We start from the raw sequence: 20025 nt of genomic DNA, 5'->3' as shown, positions 1-20025 counted from the left end.
GTGGAGACATATATATGTGGATAGAAACTGGCTGTGGAGACACAATTATAGCTTATGTGCTTGGTCGGAGGCCAAGATCCAGCGATCTACCAATCTCATTTTCTAAAGGCCCTGTTACACGCAACGACGGATCTAACGATATATCGCCGGGGTCACGGATTCCGTGACGCACATCCGGCATCATTAGCGACGTCGTTGCGTGTCACAGCAAGGAACGTTCGTTAACGATGGAAAATACTCACCTTATCGTCCGACGTTGACACGTCGTTCATTTTTAAAAAATCGTTGCTGTTGCAGGACGCAGGTTGTTCGTCGTCCCCGAGGCAGCACACATCGCTGTGACACCCCGGGAACGACGAACTACAGCTTACCTGCGGCCTCCGGCAATGAGGAAGGAAGGAGGTGGGTGGGATGTTACGTCCCGCTCATCTCCACCCCTCCGCTTTTATTGGGCAGCCGCTTAGTGACGCCGCTGTGATGCCGCACGAGCCGCCTGTTAGAAAGGAGGTTTGCTGGCAACAGCGACGTCGCTAGGCAGGTAAGTCTGTGTGACGGCTCCTAACGATTTTGTGCACCATGGGCAGCGATTTGCCCGAGACGCACAAACAACGGGGGCGGGTGCTTTCACCAGCGATATCGCTGCATGTAACACCCCATTTAGGTAATTATATTCCCTTTTCAAGATCCCCATTCTTGTGATCTTTGGTAGTGATTGGAGGACGTGCGTGGCACTGCTCGGTATTCGATTGAGCATCAGGGTGATCGAGTACTTGTGGATATCAGTCGAGTATCACGAGTGCTCAGATATTTCATCCGTGAAACAACGACCCTAACGTACAGGCTCGCTTCACTGCATGATGTGTGCCGGCACCCCAGGGAGAGCTATTCGCAGTCTCTAAATTGCTCTACTGGGTTATGAAACAACATTATCCGTGTAGTGTCACCCAAAAAAAAAAATCCCACCCTCTTTCCCACCGGAAATGTTCTGTTTATGGCTGGCTGTATGTGTGTGGAGACCCGAACAGGCCAATCATTGACTTTCCATAATACACGTTCCGTCCGTCAAGCTCATCCGAGCATCTGACCGTCTCGAAACGAGGAACGAGCAATTGAGCATTTTAGTGCTCCCCATCACTAATCTTTGGGCTGGAGCATTGCTTGTGCAACCTTAAGATCATAGTGTAGCTCTGCAACATTTCATCTGATGACTGGCAACTGAATCGTTGCAAAAAATCCCCAGATTACTTGTAACTTCACCTCCATGCATTTATATGCAAGTCCTGTGTGAGCCATCATTGAGATTTTGGGGTTTTTATTTTACACCAAATTGCGGCTCTCAAATTGACTCGAGTCAAGACAAGTTGCACCAATATCTTTGCTTGTGTGAGTTTTCTGAGAATCCTGACTCACACGTGCTGCCACCAAAGCCTTACGCAAAGTATTTCATAGTTTATTAAGGTTGTAGTCCATCGAGTTCAACCTATAGCCTAAGGTGGGCTTTACTCGTTGCGACATCGCTAACGATATATTGTCGGGGTCACGTTGTTAGTGACGCACATCCGGCGCCGGTATCGACATAGCAATGTGTAATTCCTAGGTGCGACGATGAACGAGCGCAAAAGTGACAAAAATCGCTTATTTGTGTCACGTCGTTCATTTCCATAATGTTGCTTCTGCTGCAGATACGATGTTGTTTGTTCGTCCTGCAGCACCACACATCGCTATGTGTGACACCGCAGGAACGACAAACATCTCCTTACCTGCGTCCACCGGCAATGCGGAAGGAAGGAGGTGGGCGGGATGTTATGTCCCGCTCATCTCCGCCCCCCCGCTTCTATTGGCCGTTTAGTGACGTTGCGGTGACGCCGAACGCACTTCCCCCTTGAAGGAGGGATTGTGCGGCGGTCACAGCGACGTCGCCGACCAGGTATATGCGTGTGACGCTGCCGTAGCGATTATGTTCGCTACGGCAGCAAACACCAGATATCGCATGTACGACGGGGGCGGGTGCTATCGCGCTTGACATCACTAGCCGATGCTAGGGATGTTGCAGCGTGTAAAGCACCCCTAACATGTTGATCCAGAAGAAGAAAGCTCCATATTAGGGGAAAAATTCCTTCCTGACTCCACATACGGCAATCAGACCAATTCCACCGATCGACGTCCTATCATGGAATCTAGTGCACATAACCGGTAATATTATATTTTCCAAGAAAGGCGTCCTTCTGATGATATACTGAGCCCCCAGGTTCACCATCCATAGGATTATGTGGAGTCCTTTTCAGATCCACAACTACTTTTTTTAAAAATCTATATTTCAATTTCTTCCTTTGGACAATATGGATTATATACATGGATTATAACTAATTCTCCCTTATCCTAAATAATGCTTCTACCTTTTGAGGAGACACCGCTGTGACACAGTCCTAAAATGTATATGTACAGTATAAACTACAATTGAGTCCCTAGTTAAATAGTCCAGTATAGTACACAGTATATATATAAAAGAGGGAGAGCCAGCACATCTGAGAATGGCATGCAACAAATAAAAGTGTAAATACACATATTATTCCAACTGTACTATAATGCAAAACGACATTTTTAGCAAATAATTGATCAATTCTTTGAGCCACCCCTGCCACGTCACGGCATATCTCATGCGGCCTCCTAATTACATTAAAAGCAGAACCATATTGAAGCAACACATATATCTGTAACATATCCGAAAATTATAGTGCAGTTGGAATAATATGTGAATTTACACTTTTATTTGTTGCATGCCATTCTCAAGCAGTGCTGGCTCCCCCTCTTTTATTGTACACAGTATATACATTGCCCAAAGTGTATCCAGTACATATTGACTGCATAGAGTGCTCTGACTATACATATAGTTGCATCTGACCGGTTACAGGGACTGAGTACATCATATGCTAATCAAATACGGCCACATTTGTTCTGTTTCATGCCAAATGGAGCCTAGGGTGCCATGTACAGCCCATATGGTGCCAAAACGTGTTCAGCAAGTACAATGCCCCGGGAATACAGAGAGTTCATGCTGTCCCAAATGTCGTGCACACTTTGAGCCAGTGCCTGGAGAATCCTATACACTGGTTAGATAAATAGTGCATTAAAGGGAACCTGTCAGGTGCAGTATGCACCCAGAGCCACAAGCAGTTCTGGGTGTATGTGGCGCCCTGGACTAGCCAGGTCGTCACAGGGACTACAACACAACACACCCCACCCCGAGATAGGCACATCAGCCAGACACAAATCCTTGTTGCCTCCCTCCAGGGGCTGATGTCCACACCAGGTGGGGTGGAGCCAGGCGGTTGGCCCCACCCACTGAGGAGTTCACAGTCCTAGAGGCAGGAAAAAGCAGTTAGTTAGTTAGGAGTCAAGCTCGGGCAGAGCTCGAGTGCAGTTGTGTCTGCAGATCAGTTCAGGAAGTGAAAGTGTGCAGAGCTACTGCAGGTGTCCGGGTTGGAGCCGGGCACGTCCAGCAAGGTTGGCAGACGGTGGTGGCCGTCTGCAGGAGAGGCAGATCGACGCGGAACCGTAGGACCGGGGTCGGGCGGTGGCCCGCCGGTACCGAACCGGGGAGCGAAGTGAAGCCAGCACACACAGGCAGGGCCTGCGCACCCCGACCAGGCTTGGAGTTGCGGTTAAACAGGTCAAATCTGTTAGTGACTGGAACCCCAGGGGTTTCCTAACAGCCAAGACCCGATAGAAGGCAACCGTCCAACTAGCAGAAGGGAATACAGCTACCGCCAAAAGCTAGGATCCCAAGGGCCAGAGCCTGCGGGCAAAAGGGCTCCTCCGGCACATATCCACGCTGGGGAGCGGGTTTCCGGTGGGAATCCATCGGGACCGAACATACACACAGGTGCAGGGAAAGGCAGCCACCACCAACCGTCCGGGAGAAGCTTCAGCAGCCGGCTGCGGGACCCGTCCATCCAGCCGTTTGTTTTACCAGAGACTTTGCATCCATTTGTGGCTGAGTGAGTACAACTGTGCTATCCGGCACCGCGCTGCGCAGTCCCTGCGACCCTGCACCTTGCCGACCCTGCCTCCCCGTCACCTCACCGGGCCCCGGAAACCACCAACCCCTACCCACGGAGGGGGAAAACAACATCCCAGCTGCTCCCTACCATCGCTCCCGGGATCCCCGTCGCCAGCAGCGGTGGTGCCCAACTTCACCACAACTCGTGGGTGGCGTCACGAACTCAAATCCCTAAACCAAACCACCCCTTTCACTCACGGGCGAGGAGCGCTGCTCGAGTCCCCGGATCCGGCCCACCGCTCGAGCCACCGAGCAGCAGCAGCGCCGGACCCGAGCATTGGCGAGCGCAGCGCCCTCCCCGCCCGCGACATGTATATTGCTAATCCCTGCCTAACTGTCCCTGTATCTAGTAGCATAGATAAAGATATCTTTAGAAAAAGTATTTCTAAAGATTCTTTATGATATGCTAATGAGCTCAGGGACTAGTCACAAGGGCCTTAGTTCCTGCACTCATTCCGCCCTCTTAGCATGTTAGCACGACCATAGTGAAGTGCTAAATGCTATTCAATGCCCATTGCCGAGCATCATCAGCAGTGACGCACGTACATTTGTCCATTGTCACTATCTCAGATGCCGGGTTTAGGGTCCGTGTGCATGATTAAAAATCCCGGCAGTGCCTGTCATACATGCTACACCTCTCTGCGTACACCCAGCTTCATAGTGCGCATGACCGGAAGTGCCGAGACTTCTGATCATGCGCACTGACCCTAAACCCGGCGTTCCGAGCTGGTAACAATAGACAGGTACACACGTTACTGTTGATGAGGCTGGGCATTGAATAGCATATTAGTACACCCCTGTGGGCGTGCTAACATGCTAATTGGGTGGACTAGTTGGTTGAAATAACGCTCTTGCAACTAGTCCCTGCGCTCATTAGCATATCATAGTACTTTTTCTAAAGATCTCTTTATCTATGCTAGTGTACACAGGGACGGTTAGGCCGGGAGTAGCAATATGCACCCAGAACTGCTCGTTGTACTGGGTGCATACTGCACTTGACAGGTTAATTTTAAACTACAACTGCAGGACTGTAGGTCTCCAAATTTAAGGAACCAGCGCTAATCTCTGGGCGCCTTCATATTCTGTACAGAACGATGCCGCCCTCTGCTGGCAGCACTCAGTATAAATAGTGATGTCTGACTACACTACATATGTTCCTGATTCTTAGAGCCTGCTCCTCTGTGTGTGGGAGACAGGGATGGATGATATGATAATCTGCTGTCAGTAACACTTTCTTACAATATAATATTATTTTTTTGGCCATTTATTTCACTCTCCAAGATCAGAAAAATCTCCATAGTTCCCAGGACCCCCCAAAAGAGTGAGGGTTTCAACCATAATGACTTCTGTTTCACTTTAACTGATTATATGATTTTCATCCTTATAGCTATGATAATTTTGTTTTTAATTTACAAATTTTATTTTTTTTTTTTATACTAAAACCCTATATTTTTTCATTTTAAAGCAGAACATCTCCTGTTTTTATTGAAATAAGTAAAAAAAAAAAAAAAATCAGAGAGGATTTCATTTTCTGCCCTCCGTGGGGTATGTCAGGCATTTCACCCTTCGTGCCTTCTCTTTCTGTACTAATCCAAACAGGCACAGAAGAGTAACTGGCCACGGAGAGTCTGTGCCCTTATGTCACCAAATCTCCGTAACCTCAAAAATGGCTGATTGTTCTCAATTTCCTAACTTCAACCATAGTAATACTTGCAAACTTTCCCAGGCTGTCCAAGAGGCTCAAAATAATGGTAAGACCCAGCTTACTCAATGATTTGGCAAATCTCCTGGGTTCCTCCATAACCTTCGCAAGGCGACTTTGGGCTTTGACTGAGGTGGCTTTTGACTTTCTCCTCATTAACCAAGCGCTCATATATGCGGGGTCTGGATAGATCGCTGTCATTTAGCAGTGCAGTATCTCGTATACGGGTAGCTTTAGGTCCCGATGCAGCTAGCCAAGGGCCCCTTTTATAGTGCCCAAGCTATAATCTTTTCTAGACTGTAGTAGATTCCCATATTATAGGGCCCAATGCAATAATACTTCTGTTTCATCAGCCAGAATCTATCCTCATCCTCCATATCTACACAAAGTACTTTGGGGCTGACTTTGACATGTGGCATTAGCAGTTGCAAGTTGTATGAGACTGAAGCATTGCATTAAAGGGGTATTCCCATCTCCAAGATCCTAGCCCAATATGTAGTAGGTATAATAATAATAATAATAATATTAGCAAATACGTCCAATTAGAAATGTAATATAGTTCTTCTGATTAGCTATGTCACTTACCTCATGTTCAGGGCATTGCAGGACCTTAGGTATCCATGGTTATGACCACTAGCAACTAACTGTCACTAAATGCGTGGTTGTAACCATGGATACCCTGCACATGAGGTAAGCGACATAGTGAATCAGGAGGACTATACTACATTTGTAACTGGAGGTATTTGTTGTTATTATTATTATTATTATTATTATTATTATTAACAAATACCTCCAGTTACAAATGTAGTATAGTCCTTCTGATTCACTATGTCTCTTACCTAATGTGCAGGGCATTGCAGGACCTTAGGTATCTGACTCGCCCACCCCAGGGCTATGGGACACCCGGTGCCGGGCCGGACTAGTCCGGGGGTCGTTAGTGGTGGCGGGGCCCGGCTCCGTGGCCCTGGTGGGTGTCAATTAATATGGCTGGTGACGTAGGGGTAATTAAAGTGTATATTTGTCGTGACGCCACCTGTGGTATGCGGCTATAAAGCCGCCGCTGCTGTATGAGGCCTCCGGGGTGATGGAATGGCAGCAATGATGGTACTGCTCCCCACAGGTGGAGCGGTGCCCCGGGGACACTGTTGGTGCTTATTAGTGTCTCTGCAGAGAAATAACTGAGGCAACACCAGGGGTGCAGTTTCAAGGTCTTTACTCACAGTTCTTGTCAAGGCCTGCAGGAGCCTTTGGACTGCTGGGACCACCGTCAGGGACCTCCGCCGATCCCGGGTAGATCTGGGGGTTGATGCCAGTGCACCCCTCTAATTGTGTCCTTTCTCAGCTGACTTCACTGGCCACCAGCTCTGAAGCTATCTGTGGCCCTGGAATCCCTTCGTTCCCTGCTTGGTGTCACCTGGACCCTCCGAGTCCCAGGGTCTTCACCAGGAAGCGTCACTTTCTTCTTTCTTTAGCTCCTGCCTGACTAGAGCTCTTCTTCTACTCTCTGTTTCTCTCCTTCTCTGTTGCTTTCTTTCTCTGTTGCGGACACTCTGAACTCACAGAGCTCCTTTCTCTTTCTCAGCTACATGCTGGCTCCTCACTCTCTCACTCTCTGAGGTAAACTGAAACTAAACCTGACCTTCCTTACTCTGTCTGCTCTCGGGTGGCTCCTCCCACCTCCCCAGTTGCTAAGCTACCACCCTATGGGAGCAGGGATGGGTCTTACGACCCCTCCCAGCATGCAGCATGGGGGGTAGCTGCCACTGTCCCTGGTCCCAGTGTGTGCCTAGCAATGGGTGTAGTGCAGTTTTACCTGTGAACTGGCATGTACCCCTTTCCTTACCCAGGATGGGACATTACACCTCCTACTGGGGTGCAATGTTCCTGTGGCGACGGAAGCCTCAGGGGCGCCACATATCCATGGTTATGACCACGCATATAGTGACAGTTAGTTGCTAGTGGTCGTAACCATGGATACCTAAGGTTCTACAATACCCTGCACATGAGGTAAGACATAGCTATATCAGGAGAACTATACTATATTTCTAGTTGGAGGTGTTTGCTAATATTATTATTATTATTATTATTATTATTATTATTATTATTATTATTATTAGACCTACGGGATATTGGGATAGGATCTTGGAGATGGGAATAACTCATTTAGGTCCTATCTCATAGACCTAGAATGACACCAGGACATTGCTAAAGTCTCAGACCCTTGGAAATCAGTATTATTATCAATTTAATTGAGAAAATCTGCAGATCCCTGTAATGCTCAGCGTGGACATAGCTCTGATATAAAACAACATAACATGGTGGGACGGGATCATAGTAGGATACAACAGTGTCTTGTCTATCGTTGGGCAAGATAGGCCTATCCGTGTAAATGTCTGGGGGTAAATGCAACAACCAACACAAAAGCTCCAGGAGGAGACTACTTACGTTGAGGAGACTACTTACCACTGATCCTTTATCCCGTCCATTGGTTTTTAGAGGAAAAGAAAAGTACATCCGAAGCCAAGGATCTGGATGGATTAATACAAGATCTGTACAGAGAGGAAAGGAGAAAAGCCAAGATGGAGATTGGAGACGTGATCAGAGTCCGGGGTTCTATCAAGATCTTCAGAAACCAGAGAGAGGTCGTCGCCTCGACGTTCTGTAAGTAAAGTCCTATTTGTAGAAGAAAATATATCATACCGGTATAGACGGGCAGGAGACTAGGATAACGGGAAACCGGAGAAGCATCACATTCCCTAATGAATCCTCTCATCTACTGTCTGGATTGCTAGATACCGACAACTAATGGTGGTCACACAGCTATGTCCTCCGAACCTCATACACATGTACGTCTGGCTGAGCATGAATTTATGAGGAGAGGAGACTAAACAAGCGATCTCAACGAAGTTCACCAGGTCCTGTCCTTCTCTTTCCCAACATCATCTGTCACAAAGTTTAGGAAGGCACAGAGGATAGTCGTACAGTCCCACTGAAATCAGCAGGTTCAGCCATCTTTGCTGTAATATGCACAGGGGCTTTAGATTTTAGTATTTAGTTGTAACCACTGCTTAAAGGGAATCTGTCAATATGTAATCTGAGAGCACCATGATGTAGTGGAAGAGACCCTGATTCCAATGATGTGTCACTTAATAGGCTGTTTTTGTTTTTGTTTCAATATAATCAGTGTTTTATCAGCAGGAGATTATCATTAGAGGACTAGATGTCTCCCGCTTTCTGGTCTAGCCTTGTTCTCAGCACTGGTTTGCAGCTCTCTCAGTATACAAAGTACACAGAAAGCTGTGATGTGGCAGGGTTAACAACTGAGCTCTGCTAGATCCACAGCATAAAAATTTGTTATTCTAGCATAACTGCTGCACCCAGTAAACTAAGTGATAAATTGCTGGAATCAGGGTCTTTGTTCCTACTTCATAGGAAAAAACCTGCTGACAGATTCCCTTTAATCTCCTCTGGTGACAATGAAGTAAGCAGTGACACAGCGTGGGTTGCAAGGCCGGTATTAAGCTCTATAGCCCCGTTATAAAATCCCAACAAGTGCCATTTTCAACTATATACCTTAAACTCCAGAGCACCTGGCAAAAATCTGGGGCTCCAGCTTTTCTTTTTTTTCTTCATCCTGAGGGGCTGAGCAGTGATCCAACTGCCTGTTCCGGGTGTAAAAGTAGAATTGGACAAGTGAGAATTTTAGGGTTTTTTTTCCATTCTCCCCATAGCTAATATTTTACAAGGGTCCCATTTGTGTATGCAGGAAAATTACTTTTCCCTTTTTGTGACTGCACTTAGAGGGTGGGACAGAGAAACCTGCGGCGATTACTGACACAGACGACAACATTTATCATCCAGGCTGCTACTAATTTTGGAGAAATGTCACTATATAAAATGACAGATACGGTCTCTCCATCATGCTTTACACTGCAGCTTCTGCTGTTTTCAGATTGTCTGGTGTTTTTAAATTCCACAAGTTGCCCATCACACGATCACCCAGATAGAAACTTTATAAAGTCTAATCAACAAAATTAACAATGAGGAAAACAATTACTGGTAAATGAGGCAAGAAAACTGCTTCATAATAAATCCCTTTATTATTATAGATAAAGTGGATGACCCCGCTCTGGATGTGCAGATCAGCCGGATGCTGGACGTCCCGCACCTGTACAGGACGGTCTATGATAAGCCCTTTATTGTCCCCGATCACCTGACGGATCCGTCACATGGACACTCGTAAGTCTCTGACCTCTAAGTAGGATTACACCTTCCAAACGAGTCCTGTCGGCCGCGTCCAATAGTGAGCGGCATCTGCAGCTGAGGATCATGTTAGGAGTGACGCGTGCCCTACTCTCCGAGGTCATCTAACACTGAGAGGAGCGGCACGCAGAACGTCACTACTCCCCTCAGTGTTACTGTCACTGACATGATCGTCTGCTGCAGATGCCGCTCACTATTGGTAAGGAACAGAATACTGTTCCGTCTTGATGGCTTCTTATCATCGTTGTTCCCTGTATTAGTCAACCAAGGAGAGCAGTGAACACATCACTAACACACAAGAGGCATAGCTTTGCTGTGCCAGTACCTAATGGAGGATCCTCCGGTCCTCCGGGGGTCCAGTCCGACCCTGGATGATCACCAGGTGATATGTGATGATCTCTAGATTGGATGATCACTACATGTGATGATCGCCAGATGATGTGTGATGATCTCTAGATGGAATGATTGCCAGGTGATGTGTATTGATCTCTAGATGGAATGATCTCCAGGTGATGTGTGATGATCATGTTGATCACTAGTTAGGATGATCGTCAGGTGATGTGTGATGACCTCTAGATGTGATGATCACTACATGTGATGATCGCTATATTTTAGGATCGCCAGATTGGTGTGTGATGATCTCTAGCTGTCATGATCGCCAGGTGATGTGTATTGATCTGTATATGGAATGATCTCCAGGTGATGTGTGATGATCACTAGATCACTAGATAGGATGATCATCAAGTGATGTATGATGATCTCTAGATGTGATGATCGCCATGTGACGTGTGATGATCTCTAGATGTAATGAGCGCCATGTGACGTGTGATGATCTCTAGATGTGATGATCGCCAGGTGATGTGTGATAATCTCTAGATGTGATGATCGCCAGGTGATGTGTGATGATCTCTAGATGTGATGATCGCCAGGTGATGTGTGATGATCTCTAGATGTGATGATCGCCAAGTGATGTGTGATGATCTCTAGATGTGATGATCATCAGGTGATGTGTGATAATCTCTAGATGTGATGATTGCCAGGTGATGTGTGATAATCTCTAGATGTGATGATTGCCAGGTGATGTGTGATGATCATCAGGTGATGTGTGATAATCTCTAGATGTGATGATCATCAGGTGATGTGTGATGATCTCTAGATGTGATGATCGCCAGGTGATGTGTGATAATCTCTAGATGTGATGATCGCCAGGTGATGTGTGATAATCTCTAGATGTGATGATCGCCAGGTGATGTGTGATAATCTCTAGATGTGATGATCGCCAGGTGATGTGTGATGATCTCTAGATGTGATGATCGCCAAGTGATGTGTGATGATCTCTAGATGTGATGATCATCAGGTGATGTGTGATAATCTCTAGATGTGATGATTGCCAGGTGATGTGTGATAATCTCTAGATGTGATGATTGCCAGGTGATGTGTGATGATCATCAGGTGATGTGTGATAATCTCTAGATGTGATGATCATCAGGTGATGTGTGATGATCTCTAGATGTGATGATCGCCAGGTGATGTGTGATAATCTCTAGATGTGATGATCGCCAGGTGATGTGTGATGATCTCTAGATGTGATGATCGCCAGGTGATGTGTGATAATCTCTAGATGTGATGATCATCAGGTGATGTGTGATGATCTCTAGATGTGATGATCGCCAGGTGATGTGTGATGATCTCTAGATGTGATGATCGCCAGGTGATGTGTGATGATCTCTAGATGTGATGATCATCAGGTGATGTGTGATAATCTCTAGATGTGATGATCGCCAGGTGATGTGTGATAATCTCTAGATGTGATGATCGCCAGGTGATGTGTGATGATCTCTAGATGTGATGATCGCCAGGTGATGTGTGATAATCTCTAGATGTGATGATCGCCAGGTGATGTGTGATAATCTCTAGATGTGATGATCTCCAGGTGATGTGTGATGATCTCTAGATGTGATGATCTCCAGGTGATGTGTGATGATCTCTAGATGTGATGATCGCCAGGTGATGTGTGATGATGATCTCTAGATGTGATGATCGCCAGGTGATGTGTGATGATGATCTCTAGATGTGATGATCGCCAGGTGATGTGTGATGATGATCTCTAGATGTGATGATCGCCAGGTGATGTGTGATGATGATCTCTAGATGTGATGATCGCCAGGTGATGTGTGATGATGATCTCTAGATGTGATGATCGCCAGGTGATGGGTTATTGTAATCCCTTGATGTGATGATCTCCTGGTGGCTTCAAAGTTAAAAAAAGATTAACCTCTCCCTTTTCTTGTCTTCTGTTTCTATACAAGACACGAGGATGCGCTGTCACATTCTGGTCTCATTTTACAGCTGAGTGAAAAAATAAACGTGTTTCTGGATGAAAATCAAGTTTCTAATTTTTACCAGCGCGAATTGGAAAGTGTGCCATCCTTACTGTCCTCTGCCACCAAACCAGGCCAAGAGACAGAGGTGAGGGAGCGGTGCATGCTGGACTGTCACTGCAGCCGGTCATATCATTGTGTATCATTTGTTGGTCATATCGACATTGTTCTCTATCATCAGGAGGGTTCGAGCGTTACATCTAAAGAAATCCATAATGTATTCAAAGAAACCATCCATCTACTTCAAGAAAAAGGCATCGTGTTCCTGAAAGGCCACAAGACCGATGTGTACCAGGTCAGAAACTGGATTCATGGGGAACTGCAATGCCGCCCAATCTCTAGCTCCGCACCACACAGTTTATACCGAGCATCATTAGCTTTAACATGTGGAGGACTGGTCTGACGTCTGTTGGATAACCGCACCGGACTTGGTATTCATGATGGATGAGTGTAGCCATACCTTGGTGACAAGATTCTGTTTAACACAACCCATACCTCAATTGATCACCACATCACCAAGTCAAAAGTGACCAGCTTTTGCTCTTATTTTATTCCCTTCACTCCCCATAAAATTGCATTGTAAAAAAAAATAAATCTGCCATATGGTTAGAGATATTAGCCTTTTCATTTAGTGCTAATTTTTATGATCTTTACTAAGGGGGCATGGCCAAAGGATCCTCTGGGGCGTGTCTTTGGGCTGCTCTACATAATTACTCTATGAGTAATGGCGCCTTGGTAAAGACCCAGAGGCGTAGCTAATCTAAGTGGGCCCCTAACCAGGTAACCATGTGTACAACTATGGTGGGGCAGCCTATATATAGGAATAGGGGAACCTCAGCAGATGACTGAGCTGTTACTGAAGATCAGTAATATTAACACAGATATATTACCGTCATACAGTGACCATATAGTGATAGATACCAGTCCTGAAGAGCATACAAGTGAGTACAGTACAGTTATAGATGGCGACCAGGCCCCCATCTTGTATATTGGCCCCCGGTATTTCCCTCACACAGTATTTTTCCCCTATTCAGTAATAATATTATTATTATTTAATGGCCTTTGGCTCGATCTGAATCCATGGTGACTTGATGGATGAACGCTCTGTAGGAACATTGCTCTTGTACAGCCTAGATTGGTCCACCAGGGTTTTCTCCGCCATTATCTTGATAATATCAAGCCATGGGGTTGCTGGTCTTCCTCTTCACCGTCTTTCTTTTATTCTTCTGACCAGGATGTCCTTCTCCAGTGATTACTCTCTTCGTATGTCCAAAGTAGGCAAGTCATAGCTTGGTGATCCTTGCTTCCAGTGACATATCTGGCTTGATTTGTTCCAAAATTGATTTCTTTGGTCTTCCCCCACACTGTAAGGATGGCCTCCCATATTTCCCCCACACTGTAAGGATGGCCTCCCATATTTCCCCCACACTGTAAGGATGGCCTCCCATATTTCCCCCACACTGTAAGGATGGCCTCCCATATTTCCCCCACACTGTAAGGATGGCCTCCCATATTTCCCCCACACTGTATGGATGACCTCCCATATTTCCCCCACACCTTATGGATGTGGCTCCCTGTATTTCCCCCACACTGTATGGATGGCCTCCAGTATTTCCCCCACACTGTATGGATGGCTCACAGTATTTCCCCCACACTGTATGGATGGCTCCCTGTATTTCCCCCATACTGTATGGATGGCTCACAGTATTTCCCCCACACTGTATGGATGGCTCACAGTATTTCCCCCACACTGTATGGATGGCTCACAGTATTTCCCCCACACTGTATGGATGGCTCCCTGTATTTCCCCCACACTGTATGGATGGCTCCCTGTATTTCCCCCACACTGTATGGATGTGGCTCCCTGTATTTCCCCCACACTGTATGGCTGACTCCCTGTATTTCCCCCACACTGTATGGATGGCTCCCTGTATTTTCCCCACACTGTATGGATGTGGCTCCCTGTATTTCCCCCACACTGTATGGATGGCTCCCTGTATTTCCCCCACACTGTATGGATGGCCTCCAGTATTTCCCCCACACTGTATGGATGGCTCCCTGTATTTCCCCCACACTGTATGGATGGCTCACAGTATTTCCCCCACACTGTATGGATGGCTCCCCTGTATTTCCCCCACACTGTATGGATGGCTCCCCTGTATTTCCCCCACACTGTATGGATGGCTCCCTGTATTTCCCCCACACTGTATGGATGGCTCCCTGTATTTCCCCCACACTGTATGGATGGCTCCCCTGTATTTCTCCCACACTGTATGGATGGCTCCCCTGTATTTCCCCCACTCTGCACGAATGGCCCCTGTATTTCCCCCACACTGTATGGCTGACTCCCTGTATTTCCCCCACACTGTATGGATGGCTCCCCTGTATTTCCCCCACACTGTATGGATGGCTCCCCTGTATTTCCCCCACACTGTATGGATGGCTCCCCTGTATTTCCCCCACACTGTATGGATGTGGCTCCCTGTATTTCCCCCACACTGTATGGATGGCTCCCTGTATTTCCACCACACTGTATGGATGACTCCCTGTATTTCCCCCACACTGTATGGATGGCTCCCTGTATTTCCCCCACACTGTATGGATGTGGCTCCCAGTATTTCCCCCACACTGTATGGATGTGGCTCCCAGTATTTCCCCCACACTGTATGGATGTGGCTCCCTGTATTTCCCCCACACTGTATGGATGGCTCCCTGTATTTCCCCCACACTGTATGGATGGCTCCCCTGTATTTCTCCCACACTGTATGGATGGCTCCCCTGTATTTCCCCCACTCTGCACGAATGGCCCCTGTATTTCCCCCACACTGTATGGCTGACTCCCTGTATTTCCCCCACACTGTATGGATGGCTCCCCTGTATTTCCCCCACACTGTATGGATGGCTCCCCTGTATTTCCCCCACACTGTATGGATGTGGCTCCCTGTATTTCCCCCACACTGTATGGATGGCTCCCTGTATTTCCACCACACTGTATGGATGACTCCCTGTATTTCCCCCACACTGTATGGATGGCTCCCTGTATTTCCCCCACACTGTATGGATGTGGCTCCCAGTATTTCCCCCACACTGTATGGATGGCTCCCAGTATTTCCCCCACACTGTATGGATGGCTCCCTGTATTTCCCCCACACTGTATGGATGTGGCTCCCTGTATTTCCCCCACACTGTATGGATGTGGCTCCCTGTATTTCCCCCACACTGTATGGATGGCTCCCTGTATTTCCCCCACACTGTATGGATGGCTCCCCTGTATTTCCCCCACACTGTATGGATGGTTCCCTGTATTTCCCCCACACTGTATGGATGGCTCCCCTGTATTTCCCCCACACTGTATGGATGGCTCCCCTGTATTTCCCCCACACTGTATGGATGGTTCCCTGTATTTCCCCCACACTGTATGGATGGCTCCCTGTATTTCCCCCACACTGTATGGATTGCTCCCTGTATTTCCCCCACACTGTATGGCTGACTCCCTGTATTTCCCCCACACTGTATGGATGGCTCCCTGTATTTCCCCCACACTGTATGGATGGCTCCCTGTATTTCCCCCACACTGTATGGATGGCTCCCTGTATTTCCCCCACACTGTATGGCTGACTCCCTGTATTTCCCCCACACTGTATGGATGGCTCCCTGTATTTCCCCCACACTGTATGGATGGCTCCCTGTATTTCCCCCACACTGTATGGATGTGGCTCCCTGTATTTCCCCCACACTGTATGGATGGCTCCCTGTATTTCCCCCACACTGTATGGATGGCTCCCTGTATTTCCCCCACACTGTATGGATGGCTCCCTGTATTTCCCCCACACTGTATGGATGGCTCCCTGTATTTCCCCCACACTGTATGGATGTGGCTCCCAGTATTTCCCCCACACTGTATGGATGTGGCTCCCTGTATTTCCCCCACACTGTATGGATGTGGCTCCCTGTATTTCCCCCACACTGTATGGATGGCTCCCTGTATTTCCCCCACACTGTATGGATGGCTCCCTGTATTTCCCCCACACTGTATGGATGGCTCCCTGTATTTCCCCCACACTGTATGGATGTGGCTCCCTGTATTTCCCCCACACTGTATGGATGTGGCTCCCTGTATTTCCCCCACACTGTATGGATGGCTCCCTGTATTTCCCCCACACTGTATGGATGGCTCCCTATATTTCCCCCACACTGTATGGATGGCTCCCTGTATTTCCCCCACACTGTATGGATGTGGCTCCCAGTATTTCCCCCACACTGTATGGATGTGGCTCCCTGTATTTCCCCCACACTGTATGGATGTGGCCCCCAGTATTTCCCCCACACTGTATGGATGTGGCTCCCTGTATTTCCCGCACACTGTATGGATGGCTCCCTGTATTTCCCCCACACTGTATGGATGGCTCCCTGTATTTCCCCCACACTGTATGGATGTGGCTCCCAGTATTTCCCCCCACACTGTATGGATGTGGCTCCCAGTATTTCCCCCACACTGTATGGATGTGGCTCCCTGTATTTCCCGCACACTGTATGGATGGCTCCCTGTATTTCCCCCACACTCTACACTCTAATATGCCAAGAAAAAAGGAGCCAGCACGATCTGAAATTGGCATGCATCATATAAAAAGTGCAAATTCACAGATTTATTCCAACTGTACTATAGTAAAAAAATGAGATTTTTAGCAAATAATTGATCAATTCTTTGAGCCACCCCTGCCAACGTCACGGCAAATCTCAATAGGGGGGTCCTAACGTATATTATGTATTTCATGTGCCATGCGGCCTCCTAGATAAAGTTAAAAGCAGAACCATAATGGAGCACACATACCTGTAACCTGTATATAGCCGCTTCCATGTTGCAAAAGAGGCAATTATGGATAGAGACCAGCCCAGGTCCCAGTGTGTGGAGCAAGCTCTACACCTACCAGGACTATATTAGAACTGACCCTCCCAGTGCCAGACAGCAACCATTGATAAAGGCGGACCAGATCCAAGTATGGTGCTTAATTAGCAATGCCTGTGGAAAGGGGTGAGGTAACTGAATGTGAACAGCTACCAACATGGACATGCATGGTACAACATGATACAACAATGGCGTGCATGGTATGGTGATGGTCAGTCACCAGAATTGATCAATTATTTGCTAAAAATCTCATTTACATTACAGTACAGTTGGAATAAATCTGTGAATTTGCACTTTTTATATGATGCATGCCATTTTCAGATCGTGCTGGCTCCCCTCTCTCCCTGTTTGGTTGTAGTTATGCTACAAATGTCTGGTGGCTGGTCACCACCATGCTATGCACGCCTGATCTTGGTTTGCAATATATTCCTCCTGTAGGTAGCTGTTCACATTCAGTTGCCTCACCCTTTCCATAGGCATTGCTAATTAAGCACCATACTTGGATCTGGTCCGCCTTTATCAATGGTTGCTGTCTGGCACTGGGAGGGTCAGTTCTGATATAGTCCTGGTATGTGTAGAGCTGGCTCCCCTACGTGCTGGCTCCCCCTCTCACTCTAATATGCCACCAGTATATCCCCACACTGTATGGATGACCCTTTAGTATTTCCTCCACACTGTTATATGGCCCCCAGTATTTCCCCGACAAGCAAAAAAATAAAAAATTGTATTCTTCTACCCATGCATCCTGAGGAGGCCAGCAGACAGAACCAAGGCATGGGCAGACCAACATAGTGATGCCATCACGCGGAGTCATGCAGAGTCCTAGCGTGATGACATCATGTTGCCGCTCCACGGCCCCCCACTTTGTCCGTCTGTCTCCCTGCTTTTGCCTGCTGTTCTGTAGACTGCAAGCCTAAAGGGCCGCTTTACACGCTGCGATATCGGTACCGATATCGCTAGCTTGGGTACCCGCCCCCATCTGTTGTGCGACACGGGCAAATCGCTGCCCGTGCCGCACAACATCGCCCAGACCCGTCACACTACTTACCTGCCCGGCGACGTCGCTGTGACCGGCAAAACGCCTCCTTTCTAAGGGGGCGGTTCGTTCAGCGTTACAGCGACGTCACAGCTGTGTCACTGAATCGCCGCCCAATAGAAGCGGAGGGGGCGGAGATGAGCGGGACTTAACATCCCGCCCACCTCCTTCCTTCCGCATTGCGGCCGGAAGGCAGGTAAGGAGAGGTTCCTCGTTCCTGCGGTGTCACACGGAGCGATGTGTGCTGCCGCAGGAACGAGGAACAACCTTGTTACTGCTGCAGTAACGATTTTTGAGAATGGACCCCCCATGTCACCGATGAGCGATTTTGCACGTTTTTGCAACGATGCAAAATCGCTCATAGGTGTCACACGCAACGGCATTCGTAATGCGGCTGGATGTGCGTCACCAATTCCGTGACCCCAACGAGTTCGCATTAGCGATGTCGTAGCGTGTAAAGCCCCCTTAAGTCGCAGGTCTACAGAATGAGGAGCGGCAGTGCAGGGAGATCATGTCTCTCATGCTCTACCGCAGCGTTTAACTGTATCGGCGCTTGACGGGAGCCAATCCAGTGTACTGTAGTGGTAGGTACAGGAGGGCTCCTGAGATTGCAGGGTCCGGGGTGACCACCCCCTCTGCCCCCGCCCCCCCGGTAGCTGCACTCCTGTAAAGACCAGAAAAATTAACACTAAATACAAAGGCCCAAATAAAAAAAATCTATAAAGTGAATAGTTCAGTGAGCGGCAGGAATAATATAAAATGTAAAACTATCCACTTTTCACCGTTTGGACAGGTCCTCTTTAAATATCACTTGTCAGTCAAACTTCTGAAGTCTCGTTAAAAAACTGTTATATGTGGTATCTGGCCACGTGGTATTTCTACCCGATCTCTAAAATGAGCATTTTATGTCGCAGTCATAAATAATGAGGTGGTCTTTAATTTCAACAGCAAATAAATACTTTTCCATTGCTGGAAGGACTGAATGAAAATATGCCTTTACATATGGTCATGGCCTTAACTTTATAAAAGTTCAGTCCACAAGCTTCACTTTATGGTTTATTTTCAGACCTCCTGATCTGCTGATTGCAGTCTGATACAAACTTCAGTACAAACTTCAGATTTTTTTCTTTCTTTGTGAGAGTGTCTCTGCCGGTAATACAGTCTGGATGTGAGCACTGTATATATCCAGGGTGCTATTTCAGCACAACTTCTATCCTGATATTTAGCACCTTTTCATGTGCTTTCCTCCATTTCTTTAAACTGTTCTCTCTGCCCTCCTTAAAGCCTGCTTTGCACGTTGCAATTTCGCATACGATATCGTATGCGATTTGCAACGCCCCCATCGTATGTGCGGCACGTTCAATTTGCCGCACAACGTGCCGCACAAACGATTAACTCCCGTCACACGTACTTACCTGTCCATATGACCTCGATGTGGGCGGCGAACGTCCACTTCCTGGAGTGGGAGGGACGTTCAGTGTCACAGCGACGTCACGCGGCAGCCGGCCAATAGAAGCGGAGGGGCGGACGTAAACATCCCGCCCACCTCCTTCCTTCCGCATTGTGGGCCGGGAGCCGCAGGACGTAGGTAAGATCTGTTCATCGTTCCCGGGGTGTCACACACTGCAATGTGTGCTGCCCCGGGTACGATGAACAACCTGGCGTGCAATTCTAGAG

The 20025-nt window shown here is 47.6% G+C and overlaps 1 protein-coding gene across 2 annotated transcripts in view; it reads left to right on the top strand.

The window, feature by feature from the left end:
- STN1 (STN1 subunit of CST complex) overlaps positions 1 to 20025 on the top strand; it is an 82029-nt gene that overhangs the window by 43639 nt on the left and 18365 nt on the right. For both annotated transcript variants that reach the window (XM_075348530.1, XM_075348531.1), the window contains exons 5-8: positions 8259 to 8423; positions 9872 to 10001; positions 12335 to 12494; positions 12588 to 12701. In XM_075348530.1, coding sequence (XP_075204645.1) covers positions 8259 to 8423; positions 9872 to 10001; positions 12335 to 12494; positions 12588 to 12701 — 569 coding nt within the window. The remainder of the gene's footprint in view (positions 1 to 8258; positions 8424 to 9871; positions 10002 to 12334; positions 12495 to 12587; positions 12702 to 20025) is intronic.

The sequence above is a fragment of the Anomaloglossus baeobatrachus genome, chromosome 5 (assembly GCF_048569485.1).
Source record: "Anomaloglossus baeobatrachus isolate aAnoBae1 chromosome 5, aAnoBae1.hap1, whole genome shotgun sequence".
NCBI lineage: Eukaryota > Metazoa > Chordata > Amphibia > Anura > Aromobatidae > Anomaloglossus > Anomaloglossus baeobatrachus.
This window is presented reverse-complemented; position numbering and strand designations above follow the sequence as displayed.